This window comes from Orbicella franksi, chromosome 3, assembly GCF_964199315.1.
Source record: "Orbicella franksi chromosome 3, jaOrbFran1.1, whole genome shotgun sequence".
In the NCBI taxonomy this organism is placed as follows: Eukaryota; Metazoa; Cnidaria; class Anthozoa; order Scleractinia; family Merulinidae; genus Orbicella; species Orbicella franksi.
The window spans coordinates 27,370,413-27,391,513 of NC_138147.1; the positions used below are offsets into that span (position 1 = coordinate 27,370,413).

Below are 21,101 nucleotides of genomic sequence, written 5' to 3' on the forward strand. Positions count from 1 at the left end.
CCCCCCCCCCTGTTTTAGGCTGTAGTCATCATTTTGTCATACGGTATTGCGTTACCCATGTATTAATTGATGGATGTGTTCTTTGCAGGTTAACCTCTGACTTGTAATCTAACAGATGCCATGTCTGAGTCTGTAGAAGTAAATGGGGAGTGTGATAAAAAATTGAAAGCTTAGAAAACGCACATCATAAATGTAAGTTGTTACTTCAGAATGATATACAATAATCATTGTATGTTCGTTAAATTTTCAGAACATAAGTTATTTGACTGTAATGTGTCAGTCTTACTAATACTACATGTAGTCCTGGCAAAGAATTTACAAAGAAACTGAAACCTTGCAATTCACTCTATTGACATCCTAGTCAGATCCATTTATTTTGTTAAGTCCTCACAACCCTGCAAGAGATTAATTACTGTTAGTCGTTGTTTTGGTAAGTTTAAAAAGCCATGAAGCAAGTTGCTTGTGGCCCATTACAATTAAAAACAGCACCCTGCACATTGAAAACTGTGTACAGAACTGTATATATGTTTATTTGATGTTGCTGTTAAGCAGATAGAATTCTGCCTAATTAATTTATACACATGTAGGTGTGTTGATGAAATTAGGACATAACGTATAGTAAATAAAGGCTGCATCCACACTACACTAGAGGAATTTGAAAATGCAGGGCTCGTTATTTCTAAAGATACTCTAAGCCTACTGTCCGCAGTAATCCGTCACAAAAACTAGGGCACTGAGATAACTTCCGGGTTTTTCTCTGGGTACTCCAGTTTTCCTCGGGGATCAAGAAAAACCAACATCTTAAAATTCTAATTCGACCAGAATGGGGGACTCACAGCTATTCGGCTGATGTGGCTACTCTGTAAATACAGTACCGCTCAGAAGAAACCTAACACAGGGTTCGTACAGGTCATGGAAAATCTGGAAAGTCATGGAATTTAAGTGAGGATCATGGAAAGTCATGGAAAAGCAATATGCTTGGCAAAAAGATATTTTTTAAAAAAATAGAAAAAATAACAGACGAGTCAGAAACAGGCTTTAATTTCAGTAGAAATAGAAACAAGCACACATTTTATGCATTATAATGCTGGAAAATACATTAAGTAAATGATTGTTTTGATACTGCTGGGAGAATAAGTGCCTAACTTTGGTCATGGAAAACTCGGAAAGGTCATGGAAAGTCATGGAATTTTAAAAGCCTCAAAGAGTACAAACTCTGTAACAGGGAATGCGTTTGCGAACGGGTACAGAACGGGTACAGAACGGGTACAGAACGGATACAGAATGGATACCGAACGGAAATGGAACGGATACGGAACGTTAACGGATCACAAAAAGGGAAAACTATAAGAGAACGCATTCTTCAGAATGCACGCTAGTAAGTTACGCTATCAGGGTGCTTACCAGGGATTTGGAAACGATGCAACTGTCAATACACTTTCGTCCAAATTTTGTCTGGCCCAGCGATCTTGTGAAAATGGCGCGCGCAGCAGAATGAATCATCTTATGTCCTCTTTTATTTCTTTGTACACGCACTATGCATCATCTTATCTGCATCTTCTTGTCCATTTCGTGTTCATCGTGGCCATTTTGTTATTGTCAACAAACCCCGGCAAGCTGTATATATATCCAAATAATGGTTACTTCTTCCTTTCCTTGGGCACACAGTCAGACTACCGGTCCCTTTGGATCGTTTCGGAAAAAGACTCCCTCACTGGCCTTGAAGTTACAATACCACCTTCTTCCCGTATTTTTCAAGGAACTGGACTCACATTTTCACCACGAAAATGCATTAAGTTTATTGTTTGTATTCTCGCATAAGGCGACAGTTTTAACCAAGTGTCGCTAATTTCTTGGAAGCATTCTTGTAAACGAGTTCTCGTAAACCTCGTTCTTCTGAACAACTTCCGAGAACGCAGCTTACCGATGGAACGCTAACAGAACGGGAACAGACCAAAACAGAACGGATAGAGAACGGACATGGAACGGATAAAGAACGGGAACAGGAACGCGTGTGGAACGGCAACAGAACGCGTTCTGTCAAGCGTTCCTTCTGATCGGTACTGTATTGTGATGAGTTCTTAAATGGCACTTGTTCTCCTAAATGAACTACAGGGCTGCAATGTGCTTTGTGACTAGTAAAAAAAAAACATACAGTCATGTGCAGTTCGTAATTATTCTGTGACTGCGCTATAAGTCTTGAATGTACCGTGTGGATGTCAGCTATTTGCTTTATGGCAATCTGAGATTAAAGACTATTTTTGACACTGAGTATTGTTACAGCTAACTGTAAAATGCATTTTGGAATACTGATTTATCTTTGTTTCTCTTAGATCATGATCGGTTGAAGCACATTGTACAATGGATAAAATAACTGAACTTGCTTTCAAGTCACAAACTGTATGTGGTGCTGTTCATTTTGTTCTGTTTCTGGTCTCCTGGCCCACAATAATTGGTTTGCTAAAGGGCTTGCATGACACAGATAAGGAGAATTTCAACTGTATCCCCAAGCCTAGTGATGTCACGCAACAACTATGTTATAATGACTACATTTCCACCGTGAGCCTATTGTTAATACCACTTAATTTTGCTCTTATCATCGGTGGTATTTTGGGTTTCCTTTGGGTAGTCTTTATTCTTTACAGTGTCTTAGCACTACGGCAAATCAATAAGGAAGGGGACAGCAACGAAAAGAAATGCCTGTCAAAGCGATATATGTGGAGGTTTCTTTTTCATGTTTGCATTCAACTTGCTGCTCTTGGTGTGATGATGGGGCTCTTCTGTGGCTTCCAGACCCTTCACCTTCCAGTGGTGTACATCTGCTCACAAGGGAACACCACTCAAATTCCCACCAACCAAGTGAATATGACATGCAATGATTTACATCACAGGCAGAAATCCAAACTGAACATTGGCGTTGTTACAATTATGACAATATCCATTGTTCTCTGCATAGTTTCAATTATCCACTTGTTCTTAACAAGAAAGGACTTTCTAAAACAATTGCTTGGAGATCAAGAAATTCGTTCAGGTGAGTTAAGAAGTGATAAAAATCTACTTCTATAGCAGGTACCTTTAAAGTAATGAAGCTCACCTTAAAGTGGTGAGGTGCACCTTTACATTGACATGCTGCACCTTTAAAGTGATGACTTTCTTTTAGTTTTACAAACAAATATTTGATATAAATGTAATGTCCCATGGGGATTCTCCATGTAATGTGTGGGGATTGTCATCCAAAAATTTGAAATAGACCCTTGAAGGAGACCAATCTGGGTTTGTCTCAAACTTTATTTGATCGTTGAAAGCTACCATTCTAGAACAGACACACAAATAACAGCAATTAATAACGTCTTTAAGAATGATAAATACATTGTTGTTGAAATTAATATGCTTTCATCATTCATCTAAACTATCAACACAATATGATATGGGTGTTTTTTTTTTTTTTCTATTTCTTTATGTGTACATATATATAGGTTATTTACAAAGTGTGAGGTCAAGATAGCGGGATATTGATAAGTTCTTTTTTTGCCAATATCCACTCATCCTGACTGAACAAGCTTGGTCAATAAAAGATTTATTGTATGGCTTTCGGAGAAATCTTTCTTGCAGGACACGGCGGGCAGTCAGCCGGCAAGATAGCTCCATCTTGCCCACTCGGGTAGCCAATCACAGCGCAGGATTTGGTTGAACTTGCCCGCTCACGGAGCTAGTCATATAATGATATTTAACATTAAAAGGTACTTGATGGGTTAAAACATTGGAATTCTGTCCTGAACACCCTAAGTAATACCAAAGTATACAATTTACAATGTCGAGGAAAAGGTTGTTGTTATTCATTGTGGTAGATGCACGACCTTTGTGATATAAATGATACCGTGCAATCAGTCGACCTTATCGCCTGAAGAAGACTAGCAGTAAGCAGTCGAAACATCGCGATCTACATCTCAAGTGACTACATCGTGAGACAAACGATAATACACTTTATTATTAATTTACAATGTGTATGCCTAAATGGGGCCATGACCATCTTGTGGGTGACTTAACATAAAAGTTCCTTCCTTGGATATAATAGGGTCTGGCATAGCAGAAAATGTCTGTGACAATCATGAAGGTGTAGAACAGTTTATTTCACAGCAAAAAAGGACTTGCCAAAGAATGGATGACTCTGACTTATTTGTTCTCTAAAATTTGATGCCTACAACCTTATTGGTTAATGAAACTTCATCTAAAGCCTTGGGTAAAAATATTAACGTGGTACGTTGATCAAATTTTTACCCCTTGATATTTAGGTGTAGCGCATAGAATTTCATGAAAGAATGAAAACCCCGTTTACTGTTTCCAAATATCTGCATTAGTTCCGGAGATATTTAAGTTTGAAAAATGTGCAAAATATGCAAATGAGATGATTGATGATGTCACACGCTCAACCCAATATTATACCAAGTATGTAAATAGAGCTATGTTGGCCAATCTGCAGCACAGACCATTGAAACACGGTAGGCTAATAGTTCTAAAGAAAACACATCTGGGCTATAAAAAATTATGTTTCCATAGCAACTCACTCTTTTCCAGTCCTCACCCACTTGATTTCAATATGATAGTGATTTTCAGCTCGACAAACATTAAACGAGGTCACAAACTCGAGCTAACGTGTAAATGCTTGAGGCACCATTTGCAAATATCAAAATGGAACTCCAAACGTTGCCAGAAAAGCCTTGAAAAGAGACATTTGAAAAAGTAAACAGCATTTTTCTTCTCGTACAGACTACTCGTTTATGTTTTAAAATGGCTTAGATAGGAAAGATGCGATTTTCATCATACAGTGCAGTACCACTTAAGAAAACATTCTCAAATATAGAGCTTGCTAATCTCTCAGGATTTACGGTAGACCATTATGTTGGCAAGAGTGTTTGATTTAGGAAGCAATGTAATATAGTAGACTAAAATGGCGAAAAAAAGTACTTTATGTCACATCCCTTTAATGGGCATTAATAAGAAAGATATTGACACTTGTCAATTTTGGTAGCATCAGGGGATGGTACATACGTAACCAATAGCTCCCATCTGGTGCGAAATATGCTTGCATATTTGTCCGTGGACATTACCTAGCTCAAGGAAAACTGTGAACTCTGCGGAACAGGTAATGTCCAAGGACAAATATCCGAGCATATTTTTGTGCCAAATGGAGGCTATTGTGTTTGTTAACCTTCAAATGTATTTCGCCACTTGTGCGGTTTTAGCTGGGGAATATTAAGTCATATGACGCTTTTACACCAATCTCACACAAGCAAAAATATTTGATAAATTATAATAGATGATATTTCACGGCAGCGCGAAACAATATTTTACGAATTAACTCAGCAAGGGAGTAAAATATTGTTTTTTTTTTATGAGAGAAGTTAAAATTCATGTTTTCAAGCCACTGTGTGCACAATGTAAATTTTCCTTTTATTATAATTATAGCCAAACTAGGGTGGCCTCATGGTTGTTGTGCTTGTCTCTTGATCAAGTGGTCCGGGTTGGAGCCCTGACCAGGGACATTGCATTGTGTTATAGGGCAAGACACTTTACTCTCACAGTGCCTCTCTCTACCCAGATGTATAAATTTGTACCGGCGAACTGATTGCTGGGCGTAACGCTGCAATGGACTAGCATCCCATCCAGGGGGGAGTAGAAATAATCCTAGCCGCTTCATGTTACAGAAACCAGGATAAGCTGCGGCCTGGTGGCCCACTTGGCCCATATGCAGACTTTACCTACCTACCATAGACAAACTGACTTTTTGTACAAACTATCATGATAAAGCTAGCTCAGGAAATGACGTCATCAATATCCTCGCTAGTGAGGATATGGAAAATACACTACTCAGGTCCCGGATGTTGTTTCATTTCAAAAAAAAAAAAAAAGAAAAACATTAAGTTTATGAGTGGTGTATTTTCCTGTTAAACACTCAATGTCTATATTATAAAAATATTCAAATGACAGTCTGGAATAAGGATTTCACAACCAGAAAAGGATCATAAGGGGTCTTGAGTTCACAAAAATAGCCAAAATTAATGCTTGTTATCGAGAAAATCGATTTGTGAGAGAGGCATTGAACAGTGGAATATGTGCTCAGCAGTTCATCGGGAAAACACGAATTGAGAGTGGTGGCCATCATCAGTAGCAATTGGCTTGTAAAACAAATGATCCCCAAAGTTTTGTGTACCTTTCTGTTACCACTGTTAAGATTGATGTTCCTGACCAATTGGTTTACACGAAGTTTAACTTGCACTGATAAGAACTGGTATACCATCACACTGTAGTAAAATGGAAGTGTGGAAAACTGAAAAGTTCCTAATATATAAAAGGCTGTGTCACATACGAGGGTTTATGTATTTGTATCACCGATAGAATCGGAGTTTCTGTGGACATCCTATATTATCCCCGCAGTTTCAACTGGTGTTAAAAAATATAGTAGTGTATTTGTAAAGTTTTCTTTCTAAATCTTAATTAAGAGCAAGTTTATTGCTGTAAAGAACAGATATTTTTTTATGGGCACCAATTATTTAATGGGCACAATCCCATGATTGCCCTTGGTGATAAAGTGTTAAGTTTTTAAGATGGTCAGTTTGACCAGGTTCTCTCTTAAAAGTCTTTAGACACATTAACAGGCAAAGACAGTTCACAGAGTGACCATCCAGATGCTAAACGAAGCGGGACTGCAGGCACTATTTTTAGGGACAATAGGTCTGGATTGAGCATGTTAACTGTGAAGCATGCTGGGGCTTTGTCACAGGCTTAGTAAAATGTTGTGGTGTTTTTGGTCAAGAAATGTAATTACGGTTCTGGGCAGTTATCTCAAACATATCAAATACAACTCATAAGATCTGAGCTGTTTGTGGTTATACCTTTTTTTTCAGCGGGGATTGGCCAAAACACACTTGTTTCCAAACTGAGTTTGTATTGGCTTACAGGGATGTATCGGGTGTTGCCTTCAAGTAATTTGACACATACCCTTTTGTTCCATAACTATTTAGGTTTGAATTTATTTTTTTTTCAAACAGAAAGGGTAAAAGCAGAAGGTCACACAGAAAATCACAAAGGTATTGGAATGAGGTTAGTGCCAGACTAAACAGTTGTTTAGTAATCTACAAAATGGTAATTTTAAACTTATTTGAAAAGTTATAATAATTAATTTGAACAATTCATTGTGACAGAATGTGCAAGGGAAGCCATAAGTTTCACTTGATCTCTTAAAATTCCTGTATATTACACCGTGTGCCATATTCTTTGTGTTCAGTCATAGTTGCTTTCTGTTTATGTTGTTTTTACTCTTAAGAAATTAAAGTAAGCTGCTTCATGCACCACGTCAACTTTCAATTAAAAAAGTGCACCGCGTGAAATATTTAACCACCACACGTACAATGTAGCGGGCGTAATAGGACACCCAAATCATCTTAGCAGTAAGCAGACGTAGGTGGCACACGTAATTTGTAAACTAGTGTATTTGTAGTCAAGTTATTGCCTTAAGCTACACACTACCAGCTAAAATGAACACTAAAAATCCAAAATTTAGACCCCTAAGCGAGATGATAAGCATCCATGTCTCTTTCAAAAGGGAGTTCCTCTCCGCCCCGAGCACGCGGTAATGTCACGCAATACGCAGTTAAAGGAGCTCGGTCACGCGGTGCGACTATTCATTAAGGTTATTTACTTTGCAATCATATCTGTCAAAATTCAATTGTTCTTCAGGGCCACCCAAAAAGAAATGTATCGCACAACGGGATATGATATTTACAATATAAGGCGACGGACCATTATTTTTTTTTCAAAGGGGGTGGGGGCAGAGAGTTTTCTGGGCCTGAAAACTTTCTTTCCCACCCTAAGGTTGTGCATGACTTTTTGGTGGGCAATGGCTTGTGCAAGAATATTTTTAACAATAATAGAAAATCAACATAATGATAGTAGTGACTTTTAACACATCACAGTGTTCCAATAATAATTTATCGGAAAAATAGTCAGCCTACCCAAGGGGTCAGAGCAGGAAAATGTGCCTTCGTAAAGTGACGTAGGACATTTCGTTTTCTGTATGAGATTTTCTAAGGTATATCTTTGCTATTGTAGGGTGACGGAGAAGAGCGCCTTTGCTCGCCTGGAATTTCATGATCAGTAATAAAGCTGATTTTCTGGTAGCGAAATGATATGATCATGGTATCATAAAGATGATTGAACGCGTTGTTATGTAACACGAGAGTACGTGACAAGCGGAAATACAGTTACTCATAATGTCATACGCGAGCTATCTGGACTGCGCATTCAGAGACGAAGAACGCAGTAAGCACGCGCGAAGTTTGGATGTGCTCCAGGCTCCAAGTTTGAAAAAATGGCGGGAATTTCGTCGATCATGTAAACAAAAGAGTTACGAACTTCATATGCTTTCCTAATTTTCCCGGTCGGCAGCAACATTTTAACGTCACCAACAGAAAGCTGGTGTATTGTTTTTTCGAGAATCAATTTTTTTTCGGACAAAATGTTATTTCCCCACGGTATACAAGAAATTTCGGTGCGAAGACACATTTTTCCCTCAAACACTCTTTACGTATTGCATCCATGTAAGCAACCCACTGAATATATAAAAAAGAGAGACCCTCAGCAGGCAGGGGAAGGCTTGTTTTCTTAACACTAAAATGCCTAAAAAAAATGCAAGCTTGCCCAAGTATAAATAAATCAACCGAACTACATCCTCGCGTGCCTTATTAGCAGTCCAAGGGATGCGCAGAAAGCTGCGCAGTACGTTTCCGCTCTGAAGACTGCGCAAGCAAGTCAAAGGAGCTCAGTCACGATTTGCGCATATTGAAAAGTTTAGCCTCAATTTTTCAAATTCGTCGTTTGTAATCCGTGTTAATCTTCTCCATCCTTAGCCATCCTTGTTCCTTTATGGTTTATCATTATGTCTTTGGTGTTTTTCTATCTTATTAAACTGTTATTTTCAGGTTTCCTACCATTTTAAGGTAATTTTGTATGTGGCCAAAATAACTCAAAATACCGTGACTGAGCCGCTTTAAGTCAAACTTGTAAAGACAAACCACAAATTTTTAAAAAAGACAAAGGCGTCGTGTTTGGAATAGAGTATTGCTGAAGGCTGTGGAGCGCCATTGTGCACAATATTTGCTCAGAATCCCACGGACGCCGAGTGTATTTCAGAAAATGATACACTCAGCTAGCACTGAGCACTCTTGTTTTCTTGGGTGCCCGAGGATTTAACTTTTTAAGCCTCGGTAGAAGTAGTCTTTCTAAAATGAGAATCAATATATATAATTGTACCTAAAGACCACAAGTTACATACTAATTGAAAGGTATCGTTTGGGTATACCATAAATCACCACAACAGACACATGGGATGTCACAGGTTGGATTGAAGAATATCTACAATGAGAAAAAAAAACAAAAAACAAAAAACAAAAACGTTCAAAAATACAATGTACCTTGTTCTTTGCATTTATCGGGTATACCCCCATACGATAGCTCAATTTGCAGCCCTTAATCAGATATTCACTTGATCATAAAAGTATAACAGGCAAAAGATGGCCAACTTTGAGGCTGGTTGTCGATCTGGTCAAGTCTGATATTGGTGGGGCTATGACTTTACACTTCCAATGTGCAGCTCTCTCCAAACTGATCTGTTTGGTGCCTAAATTTCATACAAATTGACCGAGTATTAAGTTTAGTTATAAAAGCACGGTGAATAAATCTGAACTGCCCATCTGGATGATGCTGAATTTTTTCTGAATTTTTTTGGCTGCACCACAAGGGAGCCGCGATGGTTTCATCGCGGTTTGTGCACTGGCTTCAGCATTGAGCAGTCAGGGTTTGAGCCCGCATGGGAGTCAATGTGTCTCAGTAGTCTTAGTGGGAAAGACATTTCACTTTACCAGTGTCTGGTCGCACCCAGAATTGATGTAAAAAATACCAGCACACTGTCAGGACTGGCTTATCTTCAGTTAAGCATTAAAAGTCATGAACGTTTTCACCTACAGATTTTCTTGTTATTAAAAATAAGAGGTAATACTTTTGATGTTCTGGTCGACCTACCTATAGAAACTAGTCTATTACTCTAATGCCAAATTCCGCAGCTTATTCAAAGAATCAGTCACGACTATACGAGTACCCTGAGGAGTTTAGACCGAGAGTTACATCCCCCCCATTCAGGCGACGTGCGTTGAAGAGATCGGTGAATTGTCTCTGATTGGTGGGTTGCTGCTCGCGCGGGAAAGTTTATACTGAGCAACTGTCAATCAGAGGCCTTAAATGGATCTCTGTAGAGTGAAGTCATCAATTTGGAATTTTCTGGACCAACTCTAAAATTTCTCTTGAGCGTAGGAGAAAATTGGCGCTTTAGGCTACTTGTTTACACAAGTTATTTTCATTCAACTTGGATCTTGTTTTGTTTGTTTTAGCACCATGGCACATTTTTATGCAGTCACGCACGGAGGTGAATTTTATAAGGGAATTCCACCCACGAGTACTTCTGAAAGCTGGATGACCTCAGCCGTACAAATTGGAACAACAGGTTGGGCCGACTTCCGCCATCTTTTCTTCCATCCGGACGGCACCTTACTTGGCGTGGTGAATGACAAGTTCTACAAGGCACCACCCCCCAAGAGTTCATCATTTGAGGAGTGGATCGCTCAAGCTACTCTTATAGGCGACGGTGGATGGGATTCTTTCAAGTTTCTGTTCTTTGATCCGGAAGGAGTGCTGTATGCTGTTCATGATGACAGGCTTTACAAGCGGGACCCCCCGTCCAGCGACCAAGATCACTGGCTTGGATCTGCCACACTGGTTGGAGCCGCAGGGTGGTCCGACTTCGATTTCCTCTTCTTCGACCCAAAGGGTTTCTTATATGGCGTCGAAAACGGCAAGTGTCATAAGCGGAAACCCCCCGTAGATAGAAATGACAGCTGGTTGGGGTCGTCTGATTTTATCGGTGGCGAGCGCTGGTATGGTTACAATCATTTTTTGTTCCTGGCGAGTGGTGACTTATACAGCGTCAACGCCGGCAGACTTTTCAAGGAGTTACCCCCAAGTGGTGGGCTTGGTTATTCCTCAATCGTGATTGGCCTTAGGGGGTGGGATATGTTTAAATACTTGATGTCTCCCCTCAGCCACAAGTGAGAAACTATCGACATGGCAACAGATGCCGTGGCAACAGTGCCACCCCTAGATTAAATTAAATGTCGAAGAAGTCGAGGTCAGTGGAATTATTATCAAGCCTTTTCAATTAGTAATTGCTTAGTACTTTGCAGGAAGTAAAGCATTCTATAACAAACAAACAAACAAACAATAGTTTATTCTATCAGCATAATTTAAAACAGTTACAAATACAAATAACCAGAAATCGTAACGCCTGTAGAATTCCAACTTAACTAGTTTGAACATTGTTGATGGAATATATTTCAATTAATAAGTTAGAATAAAAACAGTATTTTTGTATCTACTCGACTGAGGCTTAGACCAGGCCTATTTGCGCACATTTAAGAATTTTACTTGTTTCTAGTTACTTTAGATGAGATTTAGGTCTAGGGGAAAAGTCCTTATGAAGTTTCGTGGTTTTCTACGTGATCTGCATATACTGGTAACAGACATAATGTATTTTGCTCCGTCCATTTTGGGACATCATGACTCTAATTTGACATTTATAGTTATGAATATGCTTTTAGTAAACTTTCCCAACTTGAATCCCATATATGCATTGCCTAAATAACTTAAGGAAACAAACTTCCGATGTATCCTTTAGATATATCAATCCATTTTTAGTTCAGCATTTTTATGTCAACTTGGGCGTCGCCTCTTGTTGAGAATTTTGTAGAACAGCTAAGAATTGAGTCGTGATCTAACTATGTGTTTATTTGATTAAACTTAGGTTTCTCACCGGTAAATAGTTTCTAGTAACATCTAGTGTTTTTTCTTACTAGTGAAAGCTGTATTGTATAATTTAAAGTATAAGTTTAACCTTAGTGTAAAAACTTTGGTTAGCAACTGAAATCGCGTGATAAACATACGATGATTATCTTTTGAGCTATCAGTTGTAAGGAAAAGATAATCAAAAGAGAATCTAGTGGAACGTTTATCAGGTCAGTGAAATGTGAAGAAGGAAAATAATTGAATGTGATACCAGTAGAGACCGACCCTGCAGAGAAGCGTTAAACCAAGAGAAGAAAGGAAAAGACAAGAGTTAAAAGTAAGAGTTAAAAGTAAGATTACTTAAATAAAATCTTTCTGTTGAATTGTTGGCTGTTGTCGACACGGGGTATCTCGCTCATATCGTAAATCTGGTCTTTCACCGCTCACTGCCAGCGTTTTTTTGTTTTTTGGGGGCGGGGGGTGGGGGAGGGGCTGCTAAGAATCGCTATCGCACAAGGAGCCCTGTTCAATCCTCAGTTTTTGGGTTTCGATTGAGAAGAACGTAGATCTTCAAGCATTCGCAGAGAAAGTTCAGAGGACTCGCCATCAGTAGAACTAAGTGGACTAAACCTCTACATTTGAATTAAGAGTATGCTTCGATTCTGATTGCTATAATTAGAGATTTTAAAAAGCATTTGAAAGCTTTAGAGATAAAATATCTGTGATCGAGCTTGACTCCGTCTACAATACTGGGCACAGTTTTCAGTTCAGATATGATTTTTAGTTCTCTTGTTCTTGTTGCGGCTGTTAATCAGCTCACTGTGTTTAGACTAGTTGAGTAAAAAAGAAACAATTGGAAAAGTTTGTTTTCGGATGGAATTAAATATACCGTCATATGATATATGGGTTATTGACCAAGCGTGAGGTCAAGATGGCTGGATATTGGCCAAGTTCTTTTTTTTGCGTTTTTATGGACCGAGACGAAGTCGAGGTCCATAAACACGCAAAAAAAGAACGAGGCCAATATCCAGCCATCTTGACCGAACAAGCTTGGTCAATAAAGGATTTATTATATGGGATAAAACACCAAAAAATGATCCGTGTGCGTGTTTATTTTCAAGGACTGAAAAGGAAGCCCGTTACATGCAAAAATCAATGGCGCGTTCTCCTTTATCCTAATTGGCTGAATGCAGAAATACAATCATTTGATTGGTTTACATTTTTGACGAGTAAATGTCTAACTGCTGAATCAGAATAAACGAATGTACGAAACCGCTCGAGGCAAATTCGAAAAGTTTTTTTTACCTCAAAAATGTCTAAAATGGCTTAAATTTTCAGCACTTAAGCTCCAAAGAATGTTAAACCATTAGAGTAAGACAGTTCATTTCATCTGGCCGTCGCTTTCGCCGATCCTTGGGCGATTCGAAGAACTGTCGCTTGGCTCTGTGGTGCAAAGCTGCCCCGACGTAAGCTGGATGTTGAAAGTACAGTTGTTAAAGCTTCCAATCGTTGCTCTTGAGAAAAAACCCGATCCCATCTGGACTGGATTAAAGGTGGCAGACTCAACACTGGTAACAGAAGTGGTGGGATGAGTTGTGGTTTCTGTGCGAGTGGAGATGCTAGAAAGCTGGTTGCTGCTGGAGCAAGGGACATTCGCCGTTGATGTTCATGCGAGGCCGATTTGTAAGCGTCGAGACTTTTCAGACTGCGATGGCCACTTAACTGTGCCACAAAATTATCTGGGACGTCTGCATCGAGGAGACGTGAAATGCAGGTCTTTCTCACCGAGTGGTTGGTTACTCTGCCCTGTAAACCAGCATTTTTCGCAGCGGTGGGGAGAAATTTGCCGATTTCGTTTTTACCAAGCGGACTTCGCATATACCACACGTCGTCATCTGGTTTTCGCTGATGTTTGAATGCGAGGTAAAAGGGGGAATCTGGCTTGTTCATCTCCAAAGGACGACGGCGAGCAAATTCTTTGAAGAATTTAACCGGGCAACGCTCGTTGCCGGTTGCTTGCGCAGTAGGCTGGAAAGCACGAACACTGTATGGCTTGTCTTGGCCTTGACGTGTTTTGGACCCTCGCTCATATCTCCACACAAGAATCTCATTCTCCGTTTCTGGGTCTTTCTCCAAAGTGACGTCTCCCCACTTTAATCGGCGGCTTTCGTCTCGAGCTCTGAACCCAAAGTGAAGGGCAATTATCCACCACAAGGTACGCTGCAAGGCTGTCGGATTGGAGGTCCCAAATTCACCACACTCGAAAAGCTTGTCTTCCTCGGCCTCGGTCAGCTCACGGGCAGCTTGTGGTCTGTTCCCCTTGCCATGTTCCACAACAAGCTGACGGCGCTTGGCACTTAACACTTCTCTGGAGAGTTTGAAGTTGTCTCCGTCAATAATATTTACATTTGAACCTCTTTCGTTCAAGGCGCGTTGGAGACTACGTTGAAAGGACGTCAAACTGACACGCTCGTACTCTGTGCCGTCCAATTTCTTTGCGGTTTTGAAAAATTTGCACAACAGCAAATTCAGTTCTTCCTGAGGTATGTCACACAGTTCCCTATTCTCGTTTTCTTGTAAACAAAACCGCTTCCATACCTTCATGTCACTTTGTGTTTCTAGTTTTGTGTTTGCCGGTTTTTGTTGCAAAATAAATTCATGAAACTCGTCAACATTTTTGTTTTCTTTGTTTTCTTTCTCGTTGACGCATTCAGTTTTCTCGTTTTCCAGCTCCATCGATACACACACCACAGGAAATCTTTAACTGTCACGGAAAAGATTTTTCAGGGAAAAACTAAGAAAGAAAATTTTGGTAAACAGACTTTCGCCTCGGATGAATTTTCCTTGCGGGACAAAGCCCTTATCCCGAGCGGGCAAGATAGCTCCATCTTGCCCGCTCGGGTAGCCAATCACAGCGCGAGATTCGGTTCATCTTGCCCGCTCACGGAGCTAGTCATATAATAATGCAAGTTATTAAGCTCTTACTCAGGCGCGCTCAGGTACATTAAGGAGGTTCTGTTAACTTCATATTTCTGTCAATGGGCGTTGTATTTTCAACTCTCTCCTCGGCGTACGGAGACGTTTTGAAACAATTCCTCACGTGTTTGAACTATAAAATGCAACAAAGAGAAAAAAAAAACATATCAAAGCCTCCAAGCTTGAGCTGTTTCATGTAACAGAGTTCTTATTTCTGTGTTAACATTTTCCAGCAAATTATCATTGCCTGCGTCCCTGGCTGAAAACTGCAGACGTTTAAACAACTCAAAAATGTAAACATGTTAAAATAATGCGAGATAGCGTTTTTTTAGCATACACGCCGAATTTAGATCAGATTCAGACAGCAACCTCGTTTCCAGGGCTTTCCGCCCCTCCCAATTTAAAAGGGTAAACGTTTTTAAAAGTTGGAGTTTTTTAGAACTAGAAGCGACAACCACATTTTCCATGCTCTTTCTTCTCTTAACTCACAGTTATGTTATGAATTCCGATTTCTAAAATGCCAGATGTCAACACTGACGTAAAGAAGGTCAAACTTTTTCCTCTTCATGAAGAAACTACTGCACTGCTCTTTTAAAATATCCGGATTTGAAACATGTGCTTTGATATTCATTTGGTATAGTCAGAAGCATATCACCTAGTTCTGGGTGATATGCTTCTGGTATAATTTCCCAACGTGTTTTTATTCTAGACGAAGAGCCTTTCACAGTCAAGTATCAGAGAATGCTAGTCCCTCTTAGAACAAGTGATCAAGGAACGTGATTCAGAACCACAATGCATCAAAATCGCACGGCAGCTCAAGGTCTGGATCTGCCACTGGTTGCTTCATTTTATTTTTTTGTTTCTACGAATTATTATTCCATCTGTTAGGGAGCTTCGAGAGTTGATCAAATTAAGTGCACCCTCCCTCCTCCAAGAAGCACACCCCGCAGTCCTTCCCCCCCCCCCCCCCCAAAAAAAAAACTGACTTTCACCAATAAAGACTAGTTCCTGGATTCCGAGCGTTTTTTTTTTTTTTTTAAATTTATTTTCCATAAATGTGTCCGTCAAATCACACACGGCAAACTTTGTAGACAAAAGCTCTTCAGAAAATGGCGGAAAGTAAATGCAAGATTCGAACCCACACTTTCACACCTGATCGTCATCTGGTCTGGGCCGGCCACTGGACTGAAATATCTCGCTAAATCGTATGACATCATTTACGTGCCATATGATAACCCGTGTGATAACACTCTTATTGAGGGTTTCATACTCTTCCAAAATTCAGTCACGTAGAAATATTGAGGCTTTTCACGTGGCACATATAACCCAAATTTTTTCACGTTCACACGAAAATTTATGCGATTACTTTTTGCAAATTACGTAAATCTTTGTATTGTAGGAATACACGTATTTTGAACGAGCTTGTACAGCTCTTAGACGTGACGTGTCTAAATAAAGTATTGTATTCTATTGTAATAAAGAGAAAACAAAGCCACAGTTTAACACTGTCACATTCTCCAACGAGTTTAGACTGTTATGGTAAGCAAATGGCGTAAGCTAAGGACGCCTCCACACTACACCGGAGGAATTTGAAAACGCAGCTTCTTATTTCTACTGTTAGGCCTACCGTGCACACTAATCCGTCACGACAACGAAGCTTTTCGAAAACGCTCTTCGAACCGGAGGAATTTGAAAACGCAGCTTTATTTCTACTGTTAGGTGTACCGTCCACACTAAGCCGTCACGAAAACGGAGCTTTTCGAAAACGCTCGTCAAACACGCCGGCTTTTTGTTTTCGTGTGGACAGAAAACATTTTAAAAACTGGGCTTTTTGAAAACGATGACCCCACGATAATCACGTGATTTCCCTACCCGAGTTTTTTTGCAAACGCAAATCCAAAATGACTGATGATTGTTCCGTTTTTAAAGTCCTGCGACGTAATGTAGACGGAAAACGTTTGACGCGTACGTTGTCAGAGTGAAACGTCCGTTTTGAAATTCCTGCGGCGTAGACGGGGCCCAAGAAGACCCGATGGCTAATTCACAGGTAGAAAAAGGGTTAGAATCGCAGAAATTTGATGCCCAGATCGCAGCGCCAGCCACAGCGCTGAACACACAGGGTAGACGCTAAAATTCGCGCAAAGTAACAGATGATTCACGAATTACGTTGAATCACGGATCACGCTGCAGGTAAAAACTGCCGTGCACGTGAAAAAGTTTTAAATTAGCAATCACGAATAAATAAAAGCTTCAATAATGTTTTACTAAAAAATAAATAGCCCCAATCACGCTTCGCGCAAAAACTATAGAAAACCCTCCTTATTGAATAGAGGCGCGTAAAAACCATGTCTGACTGCAGGTCGGTGTTATGATGACGTCATCCTTACAGGTATGAACATTTTTTAGATGTATCACAAGTTTCATTTATGTTCCTCTAACCCTTCGGTAATCCCCGCCACCCTCTAAACAGGTGTCTTTCAAAAGGTTTTGTGGAAACGCTTTCCATATACATTGTTATTTATTCCTATCAGGTAAATGGCAGTGAGTTCTACAGAAACAAAGCTGTCCATGTCTAAGATTGAACATATGAGGGTGAATTCGCCTTCACTGGAACGTGACAAAACAAAACAAAGGTTGCGTCGCTTACAGTTTTAAGGCATAGGAGTATTGGGGCCAGTTTCTCTTAGGCTTGACCCAGTTATTAGTGAGCTCTAAGCTAAAACTGATGATACTTGAAGGAGGGAGGGGTGGGTATTTACAGCATGCCTTTTACCGCAAACAAATTCTGAAAAAGCTGTACAGAACAGGGCAATGTTTCAGTTTCAGTTGCCCATAGCTATTTTAGATTCCGAGGACATTACTTTAGACAAAAGTTCATTTCGTGAATATTCGAGACACGCTTGTTAGACTTCTTTCAAGCCCAGTTATTTCCGGCGGACACCGTAAAAGCTCGAGTCAGGTCAGTTTATCTTCGTAAATTTTGAAGTTAGTTTCGTTAATCTTCGTAAAGGCTCGGGTTGTGTTCGTCAATCTTCGTCCCTCCTCGGTTACGGTTTGTATTTAATGAGCTGAATGTTTCTTTCATAGTGACTCTTGCCGTTTTTGATGTGAACTCGCAAAAACATATCATTGAAGAAGTCCCCTTTCCTCAGCCAGTCGTCTTTACCAGTTGGTTTCCAGCCCATGTTCAAAACAGCTGAAATGCTGTAAAATGTGTGCGCCAGCTCAGGTCTGTTGCAGTTGATCGTGTAGAAAAGAGGTCTGCCTCGGCGATACCGCGACAAATCCACGTCAGTTCTAGCGAGCAGAAGGGAAGGTGCATCCATACGGGAAACATCTTCAAACTCAACTGTCAAGCTCGAACTTCGCGGCAGTCGTTTTGGAGCTTTGCCTTGGAAAGAAATTTTACCTCTTATGTTGATGTAACCGCTCTGGCTGTGCGGTTTAGCTGTGGTTCGGAGATTCAAAGTGTTAGCTGGCGGAGTTACACGGCGTGCAGTGGTGGATTTCCCGTGTGAACGTGATTTGGCAATCGCCGTGTTGGCTTTGGTGATTGCAGAGTGCGTGCTGGCTCTTGTTGACGGTGTGCTGGAACGGATAATCGGCGTTGTCGAACGGATGATCACGGTATCGCCGTCAATCTTGATAACCGTTGTCGACTTGTCGGTGCTTACTGCTTGTTTTTGCGTTGGTTTGTCACTTTTTCGAATCTCAGGACTCGACGTTTTGAAGTTGCCAAGAGTACCCGCTGAGACAGTCGTTGCCACCGAAGCAGAAATCTGTTCGTGAGCCGATGGGTCTTCAGACTGTTTACATCCCAACAGGCACGTAAACTGGTATTTGGCGTTGAGTGAAAGGAAAACAAACATTCCAATGGCCACAACTAAGAAGATTGTTAACAGAACGATTAAGCACCATAGTAATCGATTTTTACGGATCGTAAACCCAACTTTGAGGTTGTTCTTTTCTTGAAGCATGTTTCTTTCGGCCGAAGCGCCTGTTTCACCGACCGCTTCCACTTCAGACTAAAACTGCCAGACGCATTTTTTGGCTGCAATGATCGCGGTGTCTCAGACATCAACAAATACGGGAAACTTTTCAGCCAATAAGTGTTAGCATTCTCAGGGGAGCTACATGACACTGTCACTCTGAACATAATTGCTGACAAGCATTTAAATCTTCTGCACCTCACTGAAACCCCGCCGAAAGACGAAAGATAAATATTGAGGGATCAGCTATTTTAAGACGATTAGTGATTTCGAGAAAACAATTTAGTTAGCAACAAGACTTGTTTGGTGACCTGCTGTTTGTGGAAGGATGCCGATTTAAGGCTAGGATCGCGTTTTACATATTCCGGGAAGCCAAGCCCTGTATGAAAATCACTGGCATGTCTCGAGATAACATTTAAAGAACCTATTGTTTGCATTAAGTCGATATCTTTGTAAACAAGCACGAAATCGTCTTTCTTGTATGTCAGGCAACTGTCCAACCATTTATATATAGCGGAATCAATTTCCACTTAATTAATGAATTAAATGATCGACTTAGTGAATTAATTACCCATTTCAGCCCCATGTGAATGCAAATTCTCCCGAGTTCCAGCATCGATTTATTTTTTTAACCCTTCGTTCTTCGTTTAGAACACCGTCACGTAACTAATATTCCCTTTCTGTTTATCGAAATGACAAGTACAGGCCAAGATTTGTCCATGATCGACAAATGAAGTTAACCGGTCATCGCACAGTTGGTTGAATAACGGGTAAAGCGGGAACGTAACTTTTGGAATTATGTTTAATACTGTAGATGGCAAAACTGAATTGGATTATCTGACCCCCCAACTGTGAGTTCTAATGGAATGTGGATTGAAAAGAAGGAGTGTGGAACGCGGAATGCAGAATGAGGCCCGAGGAAAACATGGAGTATACAAAACGCGGTATATGGAAAATGGGGAGTGTGAACGATAAGGAGTATAGAAAAGACGGAGTCTTTTATATACTTTGAGAAAAACCTTAATGTAAGACTTTTTAACCCGACTACACTGAATTTTCGAAGTCTACGCGCAAAACGTCGAAACGCTAATAAATGCTAATAATTCTCATGCATGGTGGGCGCGCCAACTTTTTGTGCGTGTTCATTAGCCATATTCTCTTAGTGAGCTTTTCCCACTCTCTATGTGACCATTATACAAAACTTGTTACGCACTTTTATGACAATTCTTAGGTTGATCATCCCGGAGTTTAACTTATCTAAAGCGTTGCACGTTTATTGTCGAATTGCCCACAGATGGTGGGCTCCGTATTATCTGTAAACTTCAGAAAAGAACTGGTGTTTAATTGGGATCACCAGGTCAACAATGTATTTACAACCATAGAAAATAAGCCATTCTTTTGGACGAAAATTGACGGTTTCATTTGCTAGTTTGGCTAATAGTGGTACTTTGAAGTTTTCACAAACTACATCAAGATAGACAGTTTTCTGAACAATTTTCAACATAAATTGGTGTCAGAAACCTTTTTCGTCCTCTCATTACGTTGTAAAAATTGATCATCCACTCATATGTTTCAATGTAATTAAAAAAAGTTATTTAAGCTCATTAAAAAGATAAGCAAAATTTTCTTAAAATAGCATTTTTAATTTCCTATCCTAGTCATAGCTGGGAGAACCTACTTCTTATCTTTCTCACCTTCTTCGTTGCTGGTCAAGATATATGGGTTATTGACCAAGTGTGAGCTCAAGATGGCTGGATATTGGCCAAGTTCTTTTTTTGCGAGTTTATGGACCGAGACGGAGTCGAGGTCCATAAACTCGCAAAAAAAGAACGAGGCCAATATCCAGCCATCTTGACCAAACAAGCTTGGTCAATAAAGGATTTATTATATGGCTTTCGGGGAAATTTTTCTTGCGGGACACGGCGGGTAGTCCCGAGCGGGCAAGATAGCTCCATCTTGCCCGCTCGGGTAGCCAATCACAGCGCAGGATTTGATTCGTCTTGCCCGCTCGCGGAGCTAGCCATATAATAAGACAAGTTAATATACCAGGCATCCTTCAATATGTGCGCTGACCTTAGCCAGAAGTCAATGAGAATGAAAAATAGGAAAATTTAAATTGTTTGTCGTGTTTGTTGTTCCATTGTGGTCAATAATTCTCTCCCTCTGTTCTCTTCTTCTTCGGCGCCAACCACACCAACAGCCTTGGTGATAAGGGTTGAAAAAAAATTCATTTTATACACATTCTGC

At 40.2% G+C, this 21,101-nt stretch overlaps 2 protein-coding genes across 2 annotated transcripts; one reads left to right on the forward strand and one right to left on the reverse strand.

The window, feature by feature from the left end:
- Positions 1 to 3: 3 nt before the first annotated feature.
- On the forward strand, positions 4 to 15,832 carry LOC145481759 (uncharacterized). The gene is made up of 5 exons (XM_081460287.1): positions 4 to 192; positions 2,334 to 3,031; positions 7,050 to 7,101; positions 10,443 to 12,795; positions 14,860 to 15,832. Exons 2-4 carry the CDS (start codon positions 2,362 to 2,364, stop codon positions 11,158 to 11,160), a joined length of 1,440 nt encoding a protein of 479 aa, XP_081316413.1. The 5' UTR covers positions 4 to 192; positions 2,334 to 2,361; the 3' UTR covers positions 11,161 to 12,795; positions 14,860 to 15,832.
- Positions 15,833 to 16,462: 630 nt separating this feature from the next.
- Positions 16,463 to 20,116, reverse strand: LOC145481760 (uncharacterized). The gene has a single exon (XM_081460288.1). It carries the CDS (start codon positions 18,840 to 18,842, stop codon positions 17,913 to 17,915), a length of 930 nt encoding a protein of 309 aa, XP_081316414.1. The 5' UTR covers positions 18,843 to 20,116; the 3' UTR covers positions 16,463 to 17,912.
- Positions 20,117 to 21,101: the final 985 nt, after the last annotated feature.